This window comes from Arabidopsis lyrata (genome assembly GCF_000004255.2).
Source record: "Arabidopsis lyrata subsp. lyrata unplaced genomic scaffold ARALYscaffold_6, whole genome shotgun sequence".
In the NCBI taxonomy this organism is placed as follows: domain Eukaryota; kingdom Viridiplantae; phylum Streptophyta; class Magnoliopsida; order Brassicales; family Brassicaceae; genus Arabidopsis; species Arabidopsis lyrata.
In genome coordinates this window covers 20,127,519-20,147,304 of record NW_003302550.1, presented here as the reverse complement: position 1 = coordinate 20,147,304, position 19,786 = coordinate 20,127,519, and the positions used below count along the sequence as shown (strand labels likewise).

At 34.9% G+C, this 19,786-nt stretch overlaps 6 protein-coding genes across 7 annotated transcripts; 4 read left to right on the top strand and 2 right to left on the bottom strand.

Annotated features, from left to right (window-relative positions):
- Positions 1-327: 327 nt before the first annotated feature.
- LOC9310684 lies at positions 328-722 on the bottom strand. Its single transcript, XM_002872457.2, has one exon. It carries the CDS (start codon positions 660-662, stop codon positions 393-395), a length of 270 nt encoding a protein of 89 aa, XP_002872503.1. The 5' UTR covers positions 663-722; the 3' UTR covers positions 328-392.
- A 3,414-nt stretch (positions 723-4,136) lies between these two features.
- On the top strand, positions 4,137-4,594 carry LOC9310682. Its single transcript, XM_002874569.2, has one exon. It carries the CDS (start codon positions 4,201-4,203, stop codon positions 4,450-4,452), a length of 252 nt encoding a protein of 83 aa, XP_002874615.1. The 5' UTR covers positions 4,137-4,200; the 3' UTR covers positions 4,453-4,594.
- Positions 4,595-4,699: 105 nt separating this feature from the next.
- LOC9308572 (probable fructokinase-5) lies at positions 4,700-6,288 on the top strand. The gene is made up of 5 exons (XM_002874568.2): positions 4,700-5,062; positions 5,135-5,545; positions 5,626-5,760; positions 5,849-5,965; positions 6,062-6,288. Exons 1-5 carry the CDS (start codon positions 4,886-4,888, stop codon positions 6,194-6,196), a joined length of 975 nt encoding a protein of 324 aa, XP_002874614.1. The 5' UTR covers positions 4,700-4,885; the 3' UTR covers positions 6,197-6,288.
- A 74-nt stretch (positions 6,289-6,362) lies between these two features.
- On the bottom strand, positions 6,363-7,290 carry LOC9310681 (22.0 kDa heat shock protein). Its single transcript, XM_021022801.1, has one exon. It carries the CDS (start codon positions 7,106-7,108, stop codon positions 6,521-6,523), a length of 588 nt encoding a protein of 195 aa, XP_020878460.1. The 5' UTR covers positions 7,109-7,290; the 3' UTR covers positions 6,363-6,520.
- Positions 7,291-7,646: 356 nt separating this feature from the next.
- LOC9308571 (B-box zinc finger protein 23) lies at positions 7,647-8,846 on the top strand. Of its 2 annotated transcripts, XM_021022803.1 has the most exons (3): positions 7,647-7,977; positions 8,079-8,296; positions 8,397-8,846. In XM_021022803.1, the coding sequence occupies exons 2-3, from the start codon at positions 8,096-8,098 to the stop codon at positions 8,682-8,684; spliced, it is 489 nt and encodes a 162-aa protein (XP_020878462.1). In that variant the 5' UTR covers positions 7,647-7,977; positions 8,079-8,095; the 3' UTR covers positions 8,685-8,846. The 2 variants fall into 2 exon arrangements, with proteins under 2 accessions (XP_020878462.1, XP_002874613.1); XM_002874567.2 differs by having other exon boundaries at positions 7,649-8,296.
- A 5,373-nt stretch (positions 8,847-14,219) lies between these two features.
- LOC110227308 lies at positions 14,220-15,651 on the top strand. The gene is made up of 2 exons (XM_021021199.1): positions 14,220-15,426; positions 15,573-15,651. The coding sequence occupies exons 1-2, from the start codon at positions 14,301-14,303 to the stop codon at positions 15,617-15,619; spliced, it is 1,173 nt and encodes a 390-aa protein (XP_020876858.1). The 5' UTR covers positions 14,220-14,300; the 3' UTR covers positions 15,620-15,651.
- The last annotated feature ends 4,135 nt before the right edge of the window (positions 15,652-19,786 follow it).

The window sequence follows — 19,786 nt, the reverse complement described above, 5'->3', positions numbered from 1 at the left end:
TGTTACAAAATGGACTTGTGTCACATTTAAGCCTCTCTGGTACTTAAAACTTGATCTTTGGGTCTGACTGGTGCATGGTTAGAAGAAAAATTATTGGAGGAATTGGGAAGAATTTTTACCTCTTCTATTTATCAGAGTAACGTTTTCTTCTAAGAAAAAAAAAGTTTCTGTGATAACAAAAATAAAAAAGGTGGGCCCGGAAAATATCAGAGGATAAATATTTCTTCTGAAGTGTTCACCAGTCAGATGTTCATGACGAATTTTAATGAACAGCGAGTGAAAAATAAAATTGTTGAACTGAAAGCTTTCATTCATTGAAACCAAAAATGAATTGAAAAATTTCATGTTTCAAATAATTTTATAAAAGTAAGAAACTATATATTATACACAATTTAATTAGGACCCCAACAGCTCAAGTACATGACTGTTCTAAGCGATTCTTCAGCCTTTTTCGCCTTCTCACTCTCACCAGAGGAGGTAACGGCGGCGGAGATAGACGAAGAAAACCTTTTCCCTTGAGAAACAGATCTGACGTTGTTCCGTAGATGTTGATTCACTGACCGGAGTATGTAGTTCCACCTACAAAGACCTAACTGGTCTTTTAATGCCTCTACGGCTCCGATGCTCACTGCTACCGTCCATGCTTTGCTTGTAGAACTCATTTTTTCCTTTTCTTTGCGTTTTGAGAATTGTTGTTGTGTGTGTTGTTGATGATGTTTAGAAAATGAAGTGAATTGGTGTATTTATGTAAAAGAGAAGAAGCCAACAATATTGCCTTGAAGTTGGAGTCAAAACTACAAGCTGTGGCCGTTGGTTTTGTTCGTTACTACTGTCTGGTTAGTGAAATAACGTTTTTAGCCTTTTAAATGAAACTGGATTAGGGGTAATATTGGGATTTTGGTAGCTCCTGGATTGACAAAGTGCCGCTATGTGCACCTGGTTTTGGGATTGTTTGGATCTCGTGTTGTGCCCACGGCCCACCTTTCGAATTATAAATGTTTCTTTATTTCTTTTTAGAAAAATGCATGTAGACATGAAAAATATCATAAAAAATAAATAAGCACAACAATAATGACTATATCATAAACACAAAGTTCAATGCAAATAAACATAAAATAAGCCAATAAGGTGTGCGATCCATTTTTTTTTTTTAGTTTTTTTTAATATATAAATCTAATACTCATCCGTTGCCAATTATATGTTGTTTAAGGTATTTTTAAACAATTAAAAAAACAATTACATTTTATGTTACCATATAGTAATATATTATTTTTTATTAATATTCAAGACTTCAAGACAGTCTAAATAAGACTCAAAAATTTATCCAACAGAAAACCTAAAACGATACTTGTTATGAAATAATTTTTAAGTTTTGCCAAAATAATTAAATTGATACAAAGAAAATATTCGAATAATCGACAATAAAACTATTACAATCAATATTTCCGCTATATTAGAAAGTGAAACGGAAATAAAACTTGTTTGGTAAATTTGACAAGATTCTGAAAGAGAGATTTGTTTTATTCTATCATTTCTTCAATCAATCTATAATTTTTTTTTTCAAGTACTATATTATTTCTTCAAGTACTATATCATTTTTTCAATCAATCAATCTATAATATTATTATATTATTATTATTATTTAACAACAAATTTAGGGAGAGCGCGTGAGTATAACTCGCGTCTCTCTCCTCTCTCCTCTTTTTCTTCTGATCGAAATCTTGTGCATCGTGTGAATGGTTTCCTCCGGCGATTCCGGCGTCGATGAGGAACCCATGGTCCATGGCGCTTCAACCGTGGTCCGTTGCACTTTACCGGCGAGGTCACCAAATCGAAATCAAGGGAGTTTGTGGCAAGAAGAAGCTTCCGCGGGATGTTACCGGTAAGAGCTCTACCGGTGGTGTGGCGACGTGGTGTGAAGAAGGAAGCTTTCGGCGAGGAACGAGAAAGGTAAGCGGTTAGATCTGGGCGATTGGAGACGCAGGAGGTTCTGTCGGCCGCTGGTTTGATGGGGGAGGTCTACGGCTGGTTGGACAAAGCTATGCCACCGTCAATGGTTATCCTTTTCTACTCCCTACTGCTTTCTCTCTCTCCCGACTGAGCTGTGGTTTCCTGATATGCAAGTTCGGTTTCTTCATCCTTCTCTTCACAACTCTACGGTGGCGGGATGGCGATGGCCCTGTGTCGCTTTCTCCGTTCGACTCCCGTCTTCCTGGCTCGCCGGTGGTCTTGAATCGGCGAGTTTCCGCAGCTTCGTTGGAAGGCGGCTTCGTTAGGGTTCTCCGATGAAGATTAGCGTTCCCAGTAGAGATCGGTTAGCTACTGGTCTATATTGGGTTTACCCGGGTCGATTTTGGTTTGGTTCTTGGTTTGGTTTAGTGTAATTGGATTGGGCCCTATGGGGATATTGTATGGGCCTATTCCGGAAATAGCCCATTGGGCATATGTTTTTAATTAATTGAATACCCTTTAACAAAAAAAAAAAAAAAAGTACTATATTATTTTAAAATTTTATAGATTTAATGGAAAAATTGGATATAAAGGATAAATAATTAAATTATTGTCCATCTATGCATTCTATATTCCTAATTGGTCATATATGCTTTAAAATTGGTCATATATGTTTTGATATAATTAAAATCTCATTTATATCCCCATTTTTTTTGTTAAATCTTGCTAAACTATAAAATTCCAAAATTAATTAGATTACTTTCTAAAAATGATTTGGAGAAAATATATGACAAAAGTAATATTTAAGTACTTTCTAATTTTTTTTTGCCGTAGATAATTTCAAATCTTCTTCCGCTTTAATTATTTTTTTTACGGCATCTTCTTCTTCTATTTTTTTACGGCAACTTCTTCTTTGATTTTCTCTTTTGGGATTGCCCATCGATATGTTGGACGATGTCAACATATACATGCACATCAAAAGCATGTAGATGATCTACGGGAAATAACATCTGCTCATGTATTCATGACCGAATGACAAAGTATGAACCTCCACAGCTAGATTATAATATAATAGAGATTGAATGAAAAACAAAACACAATGATTTATGCAACTTTTTACATGTCAATTCACTTTTACGTTAGTCACTTTCAAATATTACGCCTATAGTAAACCACAATTTTCTACAAATGTGGTACTTTTGTTAGTTTATAATTGAGTTTGGTTATATTACGTATTTTGTATTTTGTATAAGTAGAACAACATATTTCACTCATGTTACGTATTTTTCACGAAAAATTTGCGTAGTTTCGTAATCTTAACTTTTTATATTGGATTTCCATATTTTATAATTTATTTTCCTTTTAAAAAAAAACATTCTAAATTACATAGAATTTGTTTTCTATTTTTTTGTAGAATATATAGAAAAATATAAGAATCTGTTTTCTAACAATTTTAGAACATGGGTAAATGTTAGAAAACATATTCTAATTTTTCTAGAAGAAAGAGCAAAGTATAGAATATGTATTCTAAATTTCGTAGAATTTAGTATTCTAAATACCGTAGAACAGAAATACGTTCTAAATTTTCTATAACATGTAGAGTGTATAGAATACATTATCTAAATTTTATAGAACATGTACAATATATAGAATACACATTCTAAATTCAGAAGGCGTAGTCTAAACTTCGTAGATCATATTTTATTCATCCAAAACGGTAACAAAAACTATATATTTTTGATTTTATAAGTATTTCCATGACTTCTTTATCATTTGCATACAAAATATTTTGAATTTTATTTGAAAAATTGGTTAAATCAATTACAAAGGGTATATTAAGAATATGTGACATTTGAATATAGAATGCATAGATGGACAATAGTTTAATTATTTGTCCTTTATATCCAATTTTCCCTTTAATGGTATAGATCCTTTTAGTATAAAGAAATACACAAAATTAGGATCGATAAACAAAAAAAACCCGAACGAATTAACTAAGACCGGAATGTGGTGGATAAAAAGCCCACACTAAACGACTACGATGGGCAAAAGCGTCATTTCAAATAAACATTCATAGTTTCAGCAGAAACCAAGAAAACCAGCAGCTACAACGTCCTCTGTTTTCAACTCCAAACTCGCGGCACTTTTTGTCTGCTTCTTCTCTGTTTATATAAACAAAACCCTCTTCTCCTTCATCATCAACAAACACAAAAACGAAACCAAAATCACTCAAACAAGACAGAAACAAAAATGAGTTCTGCAAGCAAAACATGGATGGTGGCTGCAAGCATCGGAGCCGTTGAGGCATTAAAAGACCAACTAGGCGTGTGTCGTTGGAACTATGTAATCCGATCAGCGAATCAGTATCTCCGAAACAACTTAAGATCTGTTTCTGAAGCTAAGAAGCTCTCTTCCTCATCATTCGATTATACCAACAAGACCAAGCAAGCTGAAGAATCGTTAAGGACAGTCATGTACTTGAGTTGTTGGGGTCCTAGTTAATGAAAAAGGATCAAGATTTGAAAAACCCTAATCATGGAGTTTTGATAATGTCTCTTTTAGGGTTTAAAACCCTTAAAAATGTATATAATTTGCTCTGTATAGTGACTCTTGAACTAATGATTAATAAGATTTGTTCAAACTATATTTCCAGTGACTGTAACTAAGCCAAAATATTATAACTTTGGTACGATTTATTCATCTTTAATATATTTATGATGACACAAAATTGAGATTGTTAGGTCCCTAAAATGGAGGTTTATACAGTCAAAAGTTTGGACTGAGTTTTTACTATAAATTAGGGATTTTGTTAATGCTTATCCCATTTTTCATGCATTTTTGTTGCTAATTCTCCAGCTTAATAAAGAGAGGTCTTTTTGTTTATGTGTGTCAACATTTCTTGTTTTTGAGTTAAATTAGATTTTTTCAACAAAAGATGGCTAATACTCCATTGATTGTTTCTTTTGGTGAAATGCTTATCGACTTTGTCCCTGACACTTCTGGTGTATCTTTAGCTGAGTCCACCGGTTTTCTCAAAGCCCCTGGTGGTGCTCCGGCTAATGTTGCTTGTGCCATTACCAAACTCGGTGGCAAATCCGCTTTCATCGGCAAGGTTTGTGTGTTTCTTATGTTGGAATCTGTTCTTCTCTATAGATTGATTGATGGTTTGATGTTTTTTTTTTAGTTTGGTGATGATGAGTTTGGACACATGCTGGTGAACATATTGAAGAAGAATGGTGTGAACAGCGAAGGTGTTTGTTTCGATACCAACGCAAGAACCGCATTGGCTTTTGTGACGTTGAAGAAAGATGGTGAGAGAGAGTTTATGTTTTACAGGAATCCGAGTGCTGATATGCTTCTGAAAGAATCTGAGCTCAACAAGGATCTTATCAAGAAAGCTAAGATTTTCCATTATGGTTCCATTAGCTTGATCTCTGAGCCGTGTAGAGCGGCTCACATGGCTGCGATGAAAACCGCTAAAGATGCAGGAGTTTTACTCTCGTATGACCCGAATGTTCGGTTGCCTCTCTGGCCTTCTACTGAAGCTGCTATAGAAGGAATCAAAAGTATTTGGAATGAGGCTGATATTATCAAGGTATGTTTGTTTTTGTTGTAAAACCGGACTCGCGATGTTCTCTGTTTCGATGATCTTAGTGTCGAGTTTCGAATGTGTAGGTAAGTGATGATGAGGTAACATTCCTCACCCGTGGAGATGCGGAAAAGGATGATGTTGTTTTGTCTCTCATGCATGATAAGCTTAAGCTGCTTATTGTAACTGATGGAGAAAAAGGTTGCAGATACTACACAAAGGTAATTAACGAAAAGGAATTGAATTCGAATATGATTGGTGCCTTCTAGAGTTAACTAAACAAAGGTTTTTTTGACTGCCAAAACACAGAAATTTAAAGGGAGAGTGCCCGGATACGCTGTGAAAGCAGTTGATACAACTGGAGCTGGTGATTCGTTTGTTGGTGCATTTCTTGTCTCACTAGGCAAAGATGGCTCCATACTCGATGTACGTATAGCCGCAGATATTTAGATGACAATTAATCAGTTCATAGATTAGGGATATGAGTTGAGTTTGTTTGTTTGTGTAATGTGAATGTTTCAGGATGAAGGGAAGTTGAAGGAAGCACTTGCCTTTGCAAATGCATGTGGAGCTGTGTGCACAACTCAGAAGGGAGCTATTCCTGCACTTCCCACTCCATCTGATGCTCAAAAGCTCATGAAATCTAAGTCCAAATAGTTTCACTCTTGTTCTGTCTTGTTTCTGTTTCTTCACTTTTGTATTGAATCTGGTCACTTTCCCGGGTCTTAATAAGAGTATTTTCTCTGTTATCTGAATAAATTTCAAGTTGTTAGAGAAGAAACAAACCCACAATCCTGATCTTTATTACTTTGGAATCTGAAGCTAAGGTTACACAGATTTTATTGCATATAGAAAACAAGGTTACACAGATTTTGTAGATAGGTTACAAAACACCACACTCCATTTAACTCACACAAAATAAAACTCAAGGATTTATAACTCTCTTCCCACTCAAAGATAGATAGATAAACTTAGCTTCACTTAGAGTTCTTTGGATTCAGAAGAGCTGATTTTTGCAGTTTGGTCTTCTTCAGCTGCAATGTTAACAACTCTTGGACCCTTAACCTTTTCAGGAGATAGTTTTGTGAGGTTAATAGTGAGCACACCATTCTCTAGCTTGGCCTTGACAGATTCCATATCCACATTATCAGGTAGCTTGAACTGTCTCCAGAACTTTCCATATGATCTCTCCACTCTATGCCATTGATCTCCTTTCTTCTCTTCTTCTCTTTTCCTCTCTCCACTGACTCGTAAAACTCGATTCTCCTCCACTTCTATCTTTACTTCATCCTTCTTTAAACCGGGAACATCGAGCAGTATCTCATGCCCTTCTGCTGTTTCTTTCCAGTCTACTCTTGCTGGAGACAGAGCCACACTCGTGTCCCTTTCGAGTTCTAGTGGGATTCTCTCCAAGATCTTGAATGGATCAGGGAACCGGTCTAGCCAGAGATCAGATAGCAAGCTGCCTGGAGTAGTTTCAAGTGCAGAAGACAAAGATCCTTCACTTGTTTTGATGTTTCCAAGTAACAAAGCTCCTATGAAGAAGATGCTTAGCAAATGCTTCATCATGGTTAGTGGTTTGATTTTCTTGAAGAAGGTTGAAACCAAAGTGTTAAGTAGGCTTAACTTTACTTCTTGTTGTTTTCTATGAAGATAAGTCTCAATTCTCTGGTGTATATATACACATTGTATGAAGAATGAAGAAGTTTCTTGAAATATCTTTTGCTAGAGTTTTGCAGAGATATTGAGATTGTTCTAGCTTTTTTTTTTTGGCTATGTGACTTGTACTAATTATGCTACTACACGTTGGATAAGTTTGTTGTGCCTTTAAGGTCTTCTCTCATTTTCCAGAGACTTCATGTAAGAACTCTGGTGAGCCAAAACAGAATTGGATTGGATTGGGCCATGATATTAGTTTCTATGCAGGCCTACTTTTTCACTGGCCCATTATTATAATTAGGACAAAACTGTTTTTTTGATGAGTCTTAGAGCTTTGGCTGCTGCATGGGAAAGGGATGGGGGAGAGAGTGAATGATGACATGTTAGAGTTTTTGACCTCTATTGCCCTATGGCTAGTTACTTTAATTCCTCACAGTCTTTATGCATATTGTGGTCCTCTCATTACTTTTGGCTTGCCATGCTTGTGTCTTAAGAGAAGCTTGTCGCTATGTTTGTCAATTTATGTTTTCAAAAGAAAGTAAACTATACAAGCTTCTGAAAAAGATCTTGTCATAGATATTTTGGTAGGAGAACATTTATTGATATAAATGCCAACCAAAGTTGGTCTAATTCTAACCCCATATTGAGATAAAGATTTCGTCTTCGACTTAATCGTTGTATCTATATATAGTTCTCTCTTTTCATGTACAAAGATCATCAATTCCTCTTAGTATATATCAGAACCAGGTTTTGATATAGCTTATGAGCCCACCACACATGTGAACATTCAAGCTTGTTCTTTCTTATTCCCTCTGTTTAGATTCATTCCTAGTCCTAATTCTCATAAATGCCAAAGAACATTTGCTCTGTCTTTGTATAGGAAAGTTACATTGAAAGATGAAGATACAATGTGAAGTGTGCGAGAAGGCTGAAGCAGAAGTACTTTGTTGTTCAGATGAAGCTGTTCTATGCAAGCCATGTGACATTAAAGTTCATGAAGCTAACAAAATTTTCCAAAGACATCACCGAGTCGCCTTACATAAAGATGCATCCTCAGCCACCACAGCCTCTGGAGCTCCTCTATGTGATATCTGCCAGGTTCCAATCTCTTTTCTCTTTAAACATTCGCTGAGTTCTTTAGCCAGTCGCTAAACAACAACATATATATATATATATATATATATATATATATTTGTAGGAGAGAAAAGGGTACTTCTTCTGCTTAGAGGACAGAGCATTGCTGTGTAATGATTGTGATGGAGCCATTCACACATGCAATTCTCACCAAAGATTTTTACTTTCTGGAGTACAAGTTTCTGATCAGTCTTTAACTGAAAACTCCGAATGTAGCACTAGTTTTGGCTCTGAAACTTGCCAGATTCAGTCAAAAGTCTCTCTGAATAGTCAGTACTCTAGTGAAGAAACTGAAGCTGGAAACTCAGGGGAGATAGTACACAAGAATCCTTCTGTAATCTTAAGACCTTAGAGATACACACAACATCATGGTTCCGGCCGGAGCCATTGAAGTCTAATAATAAAAGTTGCTGTAATTAAGTAAATATATTATTTCACTCAGAAGAAAAACTGGTTGAGGAATCAAATCCCTTTGTTACAACAAATATATTAAAACATGATTTAACAACTAAAGTCAGTGATCATGTCATCGACACAACCAAAGCTAAGTTGTTCCAATAGGAAAAAAAAAAAAAAAAAATGGTTGTTCCAATAGTTTCGAGAATTGTAGAAACGTGATATTAAATACGTAGATAAGTAGAAACTATTTTGTCGCGTTTTTTTTTGTTAAAAATCATCAGCCAATCATAGTTTGACACCTATATGTCTCTCTTTAGTTCCCACCCTAAACTCAATAAAACCCCCCATTGGAGATCCTTTAATTGCCTTGATTGCCATTAAATTAACTAAGTACAAGAGCTGAATACATAAAGAAATAAGAGGACTTGTGTCTTTAAAAAAACATTTTTAGTTTGTACTAAACACATAATTTTTTTTCTTTTACTAAATACAAATATCAAATATCAAGAGTTGGATAGATATTGCATAACTTAATGTGACAATCTTATATTACTAGCTCTCGTACTTTCCTTTTGCTTCATTCCAAACAACCAGTCTATTGTCCATGGTTGTGTATAGCAATAAGCCATCACAGTGAAAGATGTTGTGTATATCGACTTCTCTACAAGATTCACAAAAAGGATCTTTTAGGCTAAATTGACTTGTTAGCTTTACCTTGTTGTTGTGAATTCCATGGAGATCGACGCTCACCAAATAACCCTTATAAGCAAACACCATGATAATCAGAGAGTGCCTTGGTTCATTAGTCGAGTGCTTCTTAGTAAGTCTCCCATCTTTTGGATGTAGATCGTAGTCGTACCAAAGCTTCCGCCGGAACTCTAGAGAGTATCTCCACAACCAAAACCTCGGGGAGATCTACTATGTTTTTCTTGGTCGTCGTCTTTAAAGCATACTGTATTTTTGATTACTTTGGTAGGGTTGCAAGAGATTGGGGAAATGAGAGTTATGAGACCTAAAGAACATTGTCTCATTCTTTTGAACATAACTGACGACAAATGAGAGCATCTTAGTTTGCATCATGAACATGATGATCCATAATAAATATAACTTACAAATATCATCTCACCTAATTTGGCTTTACTCACCTAACTTATTAATATCATTTCACCTAATTTTGGTTTCATTATTAAATGTGATAGTTAATTTAATTAATTTTTCAGAACAAAGAAATATATTTTTATATAATTACAATTGTCGGTTAAAATTACAATTATATTCTTTCCTCGTTGTGAAAATATATAATGGTTTCTTCTTTTTTATGAGAGTTACATATACATTATGCAATATACCTTATACATGTATATGTGATATTCTTTTTGTAGAGTAGAATATATATTTTGTGTTGAGATATTTCTTTCTTTTTACAAACAATAGATTACAACATGTAGATGACTGAACTGATAGAAAGCACAAGAGTCATCCCCGGAATATTCTTAGCAATATAGTTTTTAGACTGTCATAATTGACTAATAAATCAATAAAAATAATAATATTATTTTGATGTTTAGATGAGATGTGGTATGGGAAATACAGTTGATGACCTGCCAATCTTTATCACCAACAACTTGGGAAAGTTACGTTTAATGCTTTTGCTAAATTTCGATACTTTTTTTATTGATAGGAAAAATTAAATTTTAATCTATCTACTATATATTTTTAAGTACATTTTAAGGAATCCAATCGGGTCGGATTTTTTTAATTTTGATCCGGAAATCTTCAATCAAATCTTTCCTTAAATGTTGGCAAATTTTTTTAAAAAAATTATTTAATAAAATCTAAAAATATATATACTATCAACCCCTGTTCTAAAAATCGGGCGCCTAGGCGGCTAGGCGCCCGCCTAATCGGTGATCGGCAGCTCTCCGCCACGAATTTAACCAATTCGAACTAATTAATCGTTAATCCGATTTTGCGGCCGGTTAATGTGTTAAGCGTTGAAAATCGTTCAAGTCAACGATTTTTACCAAAAATTTTAAACTAAATTTGGGCCACAGATAACTAAGGCCCATATAAAATCAGAAGCAACTAAGTAGAGCTATATATAGAATAAAATTTGGATGGTTGATTCTTTTCTTCTCGATGTGGGACTTTTGGTTTTGTAAGGGTAGAGACTTTCATCACTTACACGTGAATAAGTCAAAAAGTAATAAAGTTGAATATATTTATTTGAGTAATAATAATTAAATGAAGATATTAATTGATGCCAATCTTCTTAACATGTTAACGTTTTTTACATTGACTACATACATGTCCACATCTAATTATTATTTTGATAATATTTCTTTTACCAGTGTAAATTTTCTTTGAACATATATATCACACAAAGTATTTATTTTTAACATTACATTAAATTAAATAATGTATAATATATATGTATATAGATATTTGATAATATATATATATATATATATATATATATATTTATTTTAATATAAATTAATACATAAAACTAATCCCGATTAAATCCCGTGTAATCTCCGATTTTTTAGCTAGGCGCTAGGCCCACCTCCGCCGCCCGACTAGCGCCTAGCGATTTTTTAAACAAGGCTCTCAACTAATTACTATACCTAAACTCTTTATTTATGGAATATTTTTTTATGATTTTTATAGATAAGGAAATCAAATATGATGATTTAATGATAATATAACAAATTTGATCTAACTTCCTAAAAACTCTCTACTTAATTTAAACATAAATATATGATTATCATTTCACTTTTATTTGATCTTATATTTATATTATTTTGAATTATTATAAAATATATAAAGTTAATAAAATTTTAGATTTTTTTCTGCATATGCTATGATTCAAATTTTTTAAAACGAACATATATTACTCAATCGATGAAGAAAAAAAATATATGTACAATTTACTTAACATTTTTGAAGTACGTTATAACCTCTATAAATTAATATTCGATAAATCAATACATTTCTTCGGTCCCAAATTTGATTTTTGAAGTAATTAGTAAAATATCGTTGTCCCAACTGTATTAATTTATAGCTGTTTTACTGTACTTATTTGCTCAGGGTAATCGGGTCGAATTGTTTATTATGGTCCGGATATCTTTGATTCGGATCTTTTCTATATTTTAAAAATTTTGTAGTTATTTTGGGTAAGATTCTCTACAAATAAAATCACGATATTATTGATTACATTAAAATTGAATTCTAATAATCCGTTGGTAAGATGTTTTATAGATAAGGAAATTTGTTACTAAATCACACCATATTTTTTATATATATTTTGTAATTCATGTTTAATGTTTTCTCTTTTCTGATTTTGTTTCTATGTATGTTTTGGTTTTCACTAATATTAGATCTAAATTCTGATATTTTGTAAATGTATAATGTTCCACGGGTCTAAATTCTGATTTTACTAATGTTACACGAGTCAATTTATTCTGTAAATATATCTAAATTCTGATTTCACTAATGACACACGGGTCAATCTCTAAATGTGTAATTGAGTTACTAAATTACATATGTTTTATGGGTTAAATCTTAAAAACCAAAAAGTATAATCATATAACTTTAATACTAGACAAAATTTATTGTAAAAATCCAAAATTTTAAATTTTTATAAGTTTTAATCTCCGTCCAAATGTGTAATTGCAATACTAATAAGTTATTCAACTACATATGTTATACATGTTAAATCTAAAAATACCAAAAGTTTAATTCATATAACTTTAATACTAAATAACAAAATACCAAAATCTAATGTTACTATATATATATATATATAATATTGTCCCGGTTAAATCCTAGATTTTTGAAAATTTTACATATAAAAAGGACCAAAAAACATACAAAATAAATAAAATAAATTCATCATCTTAAAATAAAATTATAAAATTAATTAAATATTTTAACCTGTGGTGTACCGCGGGTCATATCCTAGTTATATAAAAAAAAATAGAACATATATGTGATATCTATACTAGTATTTTCGCAACATTTTGGTGACGGGTGGGTAAAAATGCTTCTGGGTTAATCGGATATCCGACCCGTTTCAAAAAATCCTTCACAAAAAAAATTGTTGGGTCGGGTTATATTTAACCCAACTCATACACCGGATATTCTATATTTAATAATTTAGATATTTAGAAGATTTGATTAAGATTTTTAATTATGATTCTCCTATCATCTTTGTTTGATTTGTTTTTAACTATTTTGAATCATCATAAAATACATAAAGTAAAAAAAATCAATTTTTTTTCTGCATATATTGTGATTCGAAATTTTAAAAACGGACATATATTATCCAATTGACGAAAATGTGTGTTCAACGTTCTACATCGATTAAAATATTTAGACAATGATTCAGAATCATATCATAAATAAGAACATTAATAAAATAAATGAGTTTTTTGGCCGGACGGGTTTAGAGGGATGGGTTTTTGAATCAACAATAATAAAAATATTAAAATATCATTAATCCGCCGCTTCAATACGATTAAATCTTTTTTTTTTTTGTAATACCACAAATATTAGACATATTAAATCAGTCTCATTTAGAAAAGATTGTATAAAACCAAAAATTGTCCCGTGGTATAATGTTACTTAATTACAATATTATAAAATTTTAAAATATCATTAACATGCCGCTTTAATACATATTAAATCTTTAGTTTATTTAAATATAAATTTCTTAGAGAATGATATGATTTGTAAACTTTTATATATAATAAATAATCATTAAATTTTAAAATAAAAACAAATCACAGGACGTGTTAAGAAATTACGGAACGGGTTATATTTCAGAAAGGGTTTATGACGGACGAATTTGAATCAATATTTATATACCGCTTTAATACGGGTTAAATCCTCAGTTTATTAATAATCGTCTTGTGGACTCGTGGTATACCGTTACTTAATAACAATTGTAAACTATAATATAAATAAATATGTTATAAGGACATACAAATTTACAAAATATTTTTATACTAACTTTAAAATTAAATTATCCCGCAGTATACCGCTGGTTAAAATCTAGTTAAATAATTAAATTGATAATAAAGAGAAAAAGAGAGAACAAAAAAAAAGGAAAGTGAGAGAAAAAGAAGCGACGTTGAAGGAGAAAAAAAAAGAAAGACTTTTGTTAGGGTTGGGTCAAATGTATTTAAGTCTTAACACCCAAAAAAGAGTGTCATAAAGAAACAATTGCATCATTTTTTTTTTTTTTTTGTCATCATTATATACACGTAACTATAATTGTTAGAGTAGTAGATATATATGAAAATATTCCATATCTTCTTGTGTATATTTTAGAGAATATCTTCTAGAATTCTCTAGAATATCTCCTTTGTAACCTATAAATATAGGACTCCTTATTCATGAATAATACACAATTTTACTAAACCTACATGGTATCAGAGCAATCGATCTAAACAAAAAAAAAAAAAAAAAACCTAATTTTTTTTTCTTCTCTTTTCTTCTTCCTTACGCCGCTGCCGCCAAGACCTAGTGTCTCCTTCATACCGGCCGTTCTTCTTCTCCGATCATCATGAGTGAAGAAGTCTCCTCAACGTCATCAACGTCCCATAGAGTACCTATCTTTGATATTGATAGTACTTCCCCGACTCTTATCTCCATCAACATGTCAAACATCACAAAATTGACATCAATCAACTATCTCACATGGCGTCTCCAAATCAAAGCCCTCTTAGATGGTCATGAGCTGCAGGGTTTCATCAGTGAAACCGATCAGACTCCACCCTCTCACATCACCACAGGGACTGTCACAACTGCGAACCCCAAGTTTACTTGCTGGACAAGGCAGGATCGTCTTCTCTACAGTGCTATCATCGGCACACTCTCTCTTCAAGTACAGCCGTTGGTGGCTCGTACTACTACCACGCGTGAGATCTGGGCTTCCCTTGCCAAGACCTTTGGCAATCCATCCCGCGGACACATCAACCAACTTCGAGAACAACTCAAAGGTGTTTCTAAAGGGAACCAGTCCGTACAAGACTACATGAAGAACATTGTCACCAAAGCCGATCAGTTAGCGCTTCTTGGTTCACCAATGCCACACGAAGACTTACTAGACCATATCACGAGAGGCCTAGATGAAGACTATCGCCCGGTCGTGGAACTCGTCAATGGCAGAGACACACCAATTTCTCTTGAGGAGTTACATGAGAAACTTCTAAACAGAGAAAATCATCTTCTCTATGCAGCTGCAACAACAACGACACCACCGGCGTCTGCAAACGTGGCACAACAAAAGTTCAACAACAACAACAACCATGGTAGAGGAAGAGGTGCTGGACGTGGCTCACAAGGTCGGGGATACCAAGGAAAGTGTCAAATTTGTGGCATCCATGGTCACAGTGCTCGCACCTGTCGACAACTCAACTCGCCACAATGGTCTCAACCATCGTCGTATTATCCGTCTCCGCCATCACAAAACACGTGGACTCCGTCACCACCGATGCCACCTCAACATTGGCAACCAAGAGCTCACTATACCGCTTCCACAAACTACTCCCAAGCCCCCTGGCTTTTAGATAGTGGAGCGACACACCACATTGCCACCGACATGAGTAATATGTCCATCACGGGATCGTACAATGGAGGTGACGAAGTAATTGTTGGTAATGGAGCAGGCTTACCAATCACCACTACGGGTTCTACTACTTTTCCTACAACTACAAAGAATTTATTACTTGACAATATTCTTTGTGTACCAAATATGAAAAAAAATCTTATTTCGGTGAATAAGCTATGTCGGTCTAATGGTGTTATGGTTCAAATGTGTCCTAATGATTTTCAGGTGAAGGATCTCAACACGGGGGCAACAATAATCAAAGGCAGAGCTAATGCAGGGTTGTATGAGTGGCCAACGATTTCTCCTGGATCTTCTTTTGCTTCAGCTTTTTCAATTTCAAAAACGTCTAATTCCGCTTGGCATGCCCGTCTTGGACATCCAGCAAATTCTATTATTCAGTTGATTTCTACTCGTTCTAGGATTCCTATGTCTTTCAAAACAATTTGCAATGCTTGTTCTATTAATAAGAGTCATAAACTACCGTTTTCTCAATCATCGCTCAAGTCTCATTCTCCACTTGATATTGTTTTTTCTGACGTATGGACTTCACCAATTTATTCGATTGATGGATATAAATATTATGTTATCTTTGTTGATCACTATACAAGATATACATGGCTTTATCCAATCAAACAAAAATCTCACGTTGCTACCATTTTTCCTATCTTCAGGGCATTGGTTGAGAATCGGTTCAAGACAAAGATCACCACGTTATACTCGGATAATGGTGGAGAATATATTGGCTTGCGGTCCTATCTTGCCAGTCATGGAATCTCTCATCTCACGTCACCACCACATACACCGGAACACAATGGCATTGCGGAGAGAAAACATAGACATGTTGTGGAGACGGGCTTATCGTTGCTATCTCACGCCAAATTACCACTTGAGTACTGGTCCTATTCGTTTGCTGCCGCGGTATTTCTTATCAACAGAATGCCTACACCGATTCTCTCCAATGTCTCACCATATGAAGCTCTATTTCATTCCGAACCAAACTACACAAGACTTCGTGTATTTGGTTGTCTTTGTTATCCATGGCTTCGCCCCTACTCACAACACAAGCTTTCTCCTCGTTCAGTTCCATGTATTTTTCTTGGATATTCTCTAACACAAAGTGCTTACATTTGTTATGATCTTTCATCGTCAAAAATTTTTGTGTCTCGACATGTAGAATTTTTTGAAGATGAATTTCCCTTTCCAAATTTCATAACTTCGTCTAACACTTCCCATGAGTCTTCTTCTTCTGTTTCCCATCCTGTGTCTACAACTCGGGTCTATCGTGAGCCACTCATCACCAGCTCAGCCCCTAGTTTGGATCCTTCCCCAACGTTACCACCTTCCGAGACGACACATGACACCAATTCACCGGCTACTACGTCCGATCAAGAAACTGAGCAAGTAGAAGATCATGTTGTGGAAGACAACAATGTTGTTGAAGAACCGGATCCTCTCCCAGTTGTCCCGGCAAATGTTCATCCAATGGTGACAAGAGCCAAGAACAACATTCGGAAACCAAACCAAAAATATGTGAATAATGTCACACTTGCGGAGGTAGAACCGACTTCTCATGTTCAGGCCATGAAAGATGAAAGATGGAGAAATGCTATGGGAGCTGAATTTGACTCTATTGTTCGCAATGGTACGTTCACACTCGTAGACCCACGTCATGCATCTAATGTTGTTGGAAATCGATGGATCTTTGTTATCAAGAGGAAACCAGACGGGACAGTTGATAGATTCAAGGCGCGACTTGTTGCGAAAGGCTTTCATCAACGACCAGGCATAGACTTCCAGGAAACATTCAGTCCGGTTATCAAACATGTGACAATACGTGTAGTTCTTGGACTAGCAGCTCGAAAAAATTGGGTTTTACGACAACTCGACGTGAACAATGCATTCTTACAAGGGAATCTTAACGAAGAAGTATATATGAGTCAACCACCGGGTTTTATTGACAAAGACCGTCCACACTTTGTATGTCGTTTACACAAAGCGATATACGGATTAAAGCAGGCTCCGAGAGCATGGTATAATGCGTTGAGAGATTTTCTTCTAAGCAATGGCTTTGTTAATTCATTGGCGGATGCGTCGGTTTTCATTTTTCACAAGGGAGAAGTTCTCATATACATGCTAGTGTATGTTGATGATATTGTTCTTACGGGTAATAGTGCTAAAGCAATTGATGGCTTTATACAAGCTCTCTCCCATAGATTCTCGCTCAAGGACATGGGTGAGCTCTCATACTTTCTCGGTCTTGAAGTCACACGCACGTCTGCCGGCATACGTTTGAATCAACGGAAGTACACGACTGATATTCTCACCAAGTATAACATGCTTTATGCTAAACCAGTGCCTACTCCGATGACTTCTGCGACGAGTCTCACAGGTTCTGATGGGGTTAGTTTGTCGGATCCGACCGAGTATCGTGCTGCTGTTGGGAGCTTACAATATCTTGCACTCACGAGACCTGACATTGGCTTTGCGGTTAATAGGCTATCTCAATTTATGCATAAACCTACAACAGTTCACTGGGATGCTGTCAAACGTGTGTTGCGGTACCTTGCTGGTACAGTAGATCATGGTCTATGGTTTTCGTCTCGTGCTTCCTTGGATCTTAAGGCTTACTCTGATGCAGATTGGGGCGGTGATAAAGATAACTATTCTTCCACGGGCGCATACGTTGTCTATCTAGGATCACATCCCATTTCTTGGTCTTCTAAGAAACAAAAAGGTGTCTCTCGATCATCAACCGAAGCGGAGTATAGGGCTGTTACGGAGGCTGCCTCTGAAGTCAAGTGGATTGTCTCGCTATTATCTGAACTTCGAGTTAGACTCCCGACGACTCCGATAGTTTTTTGTGACAACATTGGTGCTACGTACTTGTGCGCTAATCCCGTGTTTCACTCTCGGATGAAACATCTTGCATTGGATTATCATTTTGTTCGAGAACTCATTCAAGATGGAGTCATACGAGTAGTTCATGTTAACTCCATTGATCAACTAGCCGATGGTCTCACTAAACCACTTCCGCGGGCTCGATTTCAAGATCTTCGGGTCAAGATTGGAGTAACCAATGGTTCTCCATCTTGAGGGGGCATATTAGAGTAGTAGATATATATGAAAATATTCCATATCTTCTTGTGTATATTTTAGAGAATATCTTCTAGAATTCTCTAGAATATCTCCTTTGTAACCTATAAATATAGGACTCCTTATTCATGAATAATACACAATTTCACTAAACCTACATATACTAAATTTTCATTGTTGACAAATAAAAACTAAACTTAACTTTTGGGAGTTCTGATTATTATGATCTATATAATAAATCAAACATACACATTATTAGATTTAAACACACAGCATAAAATGTGTTGTAAATCAATAATTGGATAATTATTCATGCAATAAAAAAGTGTCAAACCTATAACGGCTTTAGTGGTTGATCAATTCGTTTTTCACCTTTTCTTTGTCTCTCCCCTGTTCATTTATTTATGTTTACAGTTTAACGATCCCAAACAAATAGCAAGTTGGATGAAGCCAACTCTTTATAATTTATAGTTTTGCATCTTTAAATGTTGACCAACATAGTGAAATTTACTATTATATCTTTTAGAAGATAAAACATGACTTGAATAACAACATTCATCAAATTTGGTAGGGTTCTATAATTGCTTACCCGTGGGTATCGGGTCGGGTTCGGGTTTTACCCGATACCCGGTGGTGTAAACTGAAAACCCGATCCGCTTAAATGCCCTTAGGTTTAGTCTCTAACCCGATTAACCTTTTGACTATTTAACTTCTTCCCTTTGCTCGATTCTAGAACCCTAGATCTCTACTCTCTCCTTTATCAATCATCATTTACCACAATTTCCATTTCCGATTCAAACCTGGAAACTCAAACGAAGACCCCCACATGGTCGACACCGTCTCTAGTCACTTCTCCATCGTCGGCCTTGTCGAGAAACCGCTCAAAGGTACATTCCAATTTCACAAGTCCATGATCTCTCTCCGTCTCTCGAGTTTTAGGTTTATAATTGATTGAAATCGATGATAAGTTTTGGTTTAGGCCTTTAGGGTTTTTAGCTTTTACGGAATGAAATCGAATCGATTTCGATGATCTCTCTGTTTTGGTACTTATTTTTTCCTTTTCTCGACATTATCTATATCATTTTGACCCTCTGATAGTCTGATATTATGTATGATATGTCGATTTGATTGAGTAACTGGTGGATCTTTGATATTGCGATGAGAGTATATTAGAGTTATGAACTTATGATCCGTTTCATTGAAACATGAAACTTGGTAGCTCTGTCTCTAGGTTACAGTTGAGAAAACCACTTCTTTGTTGATTTCTTTGCTTTGTTTTGTACAAGAGATCTCCTGTCAAGTTCAAGCAAGTATCTCTTATGGTACATGATGAATTTCTCTTACTT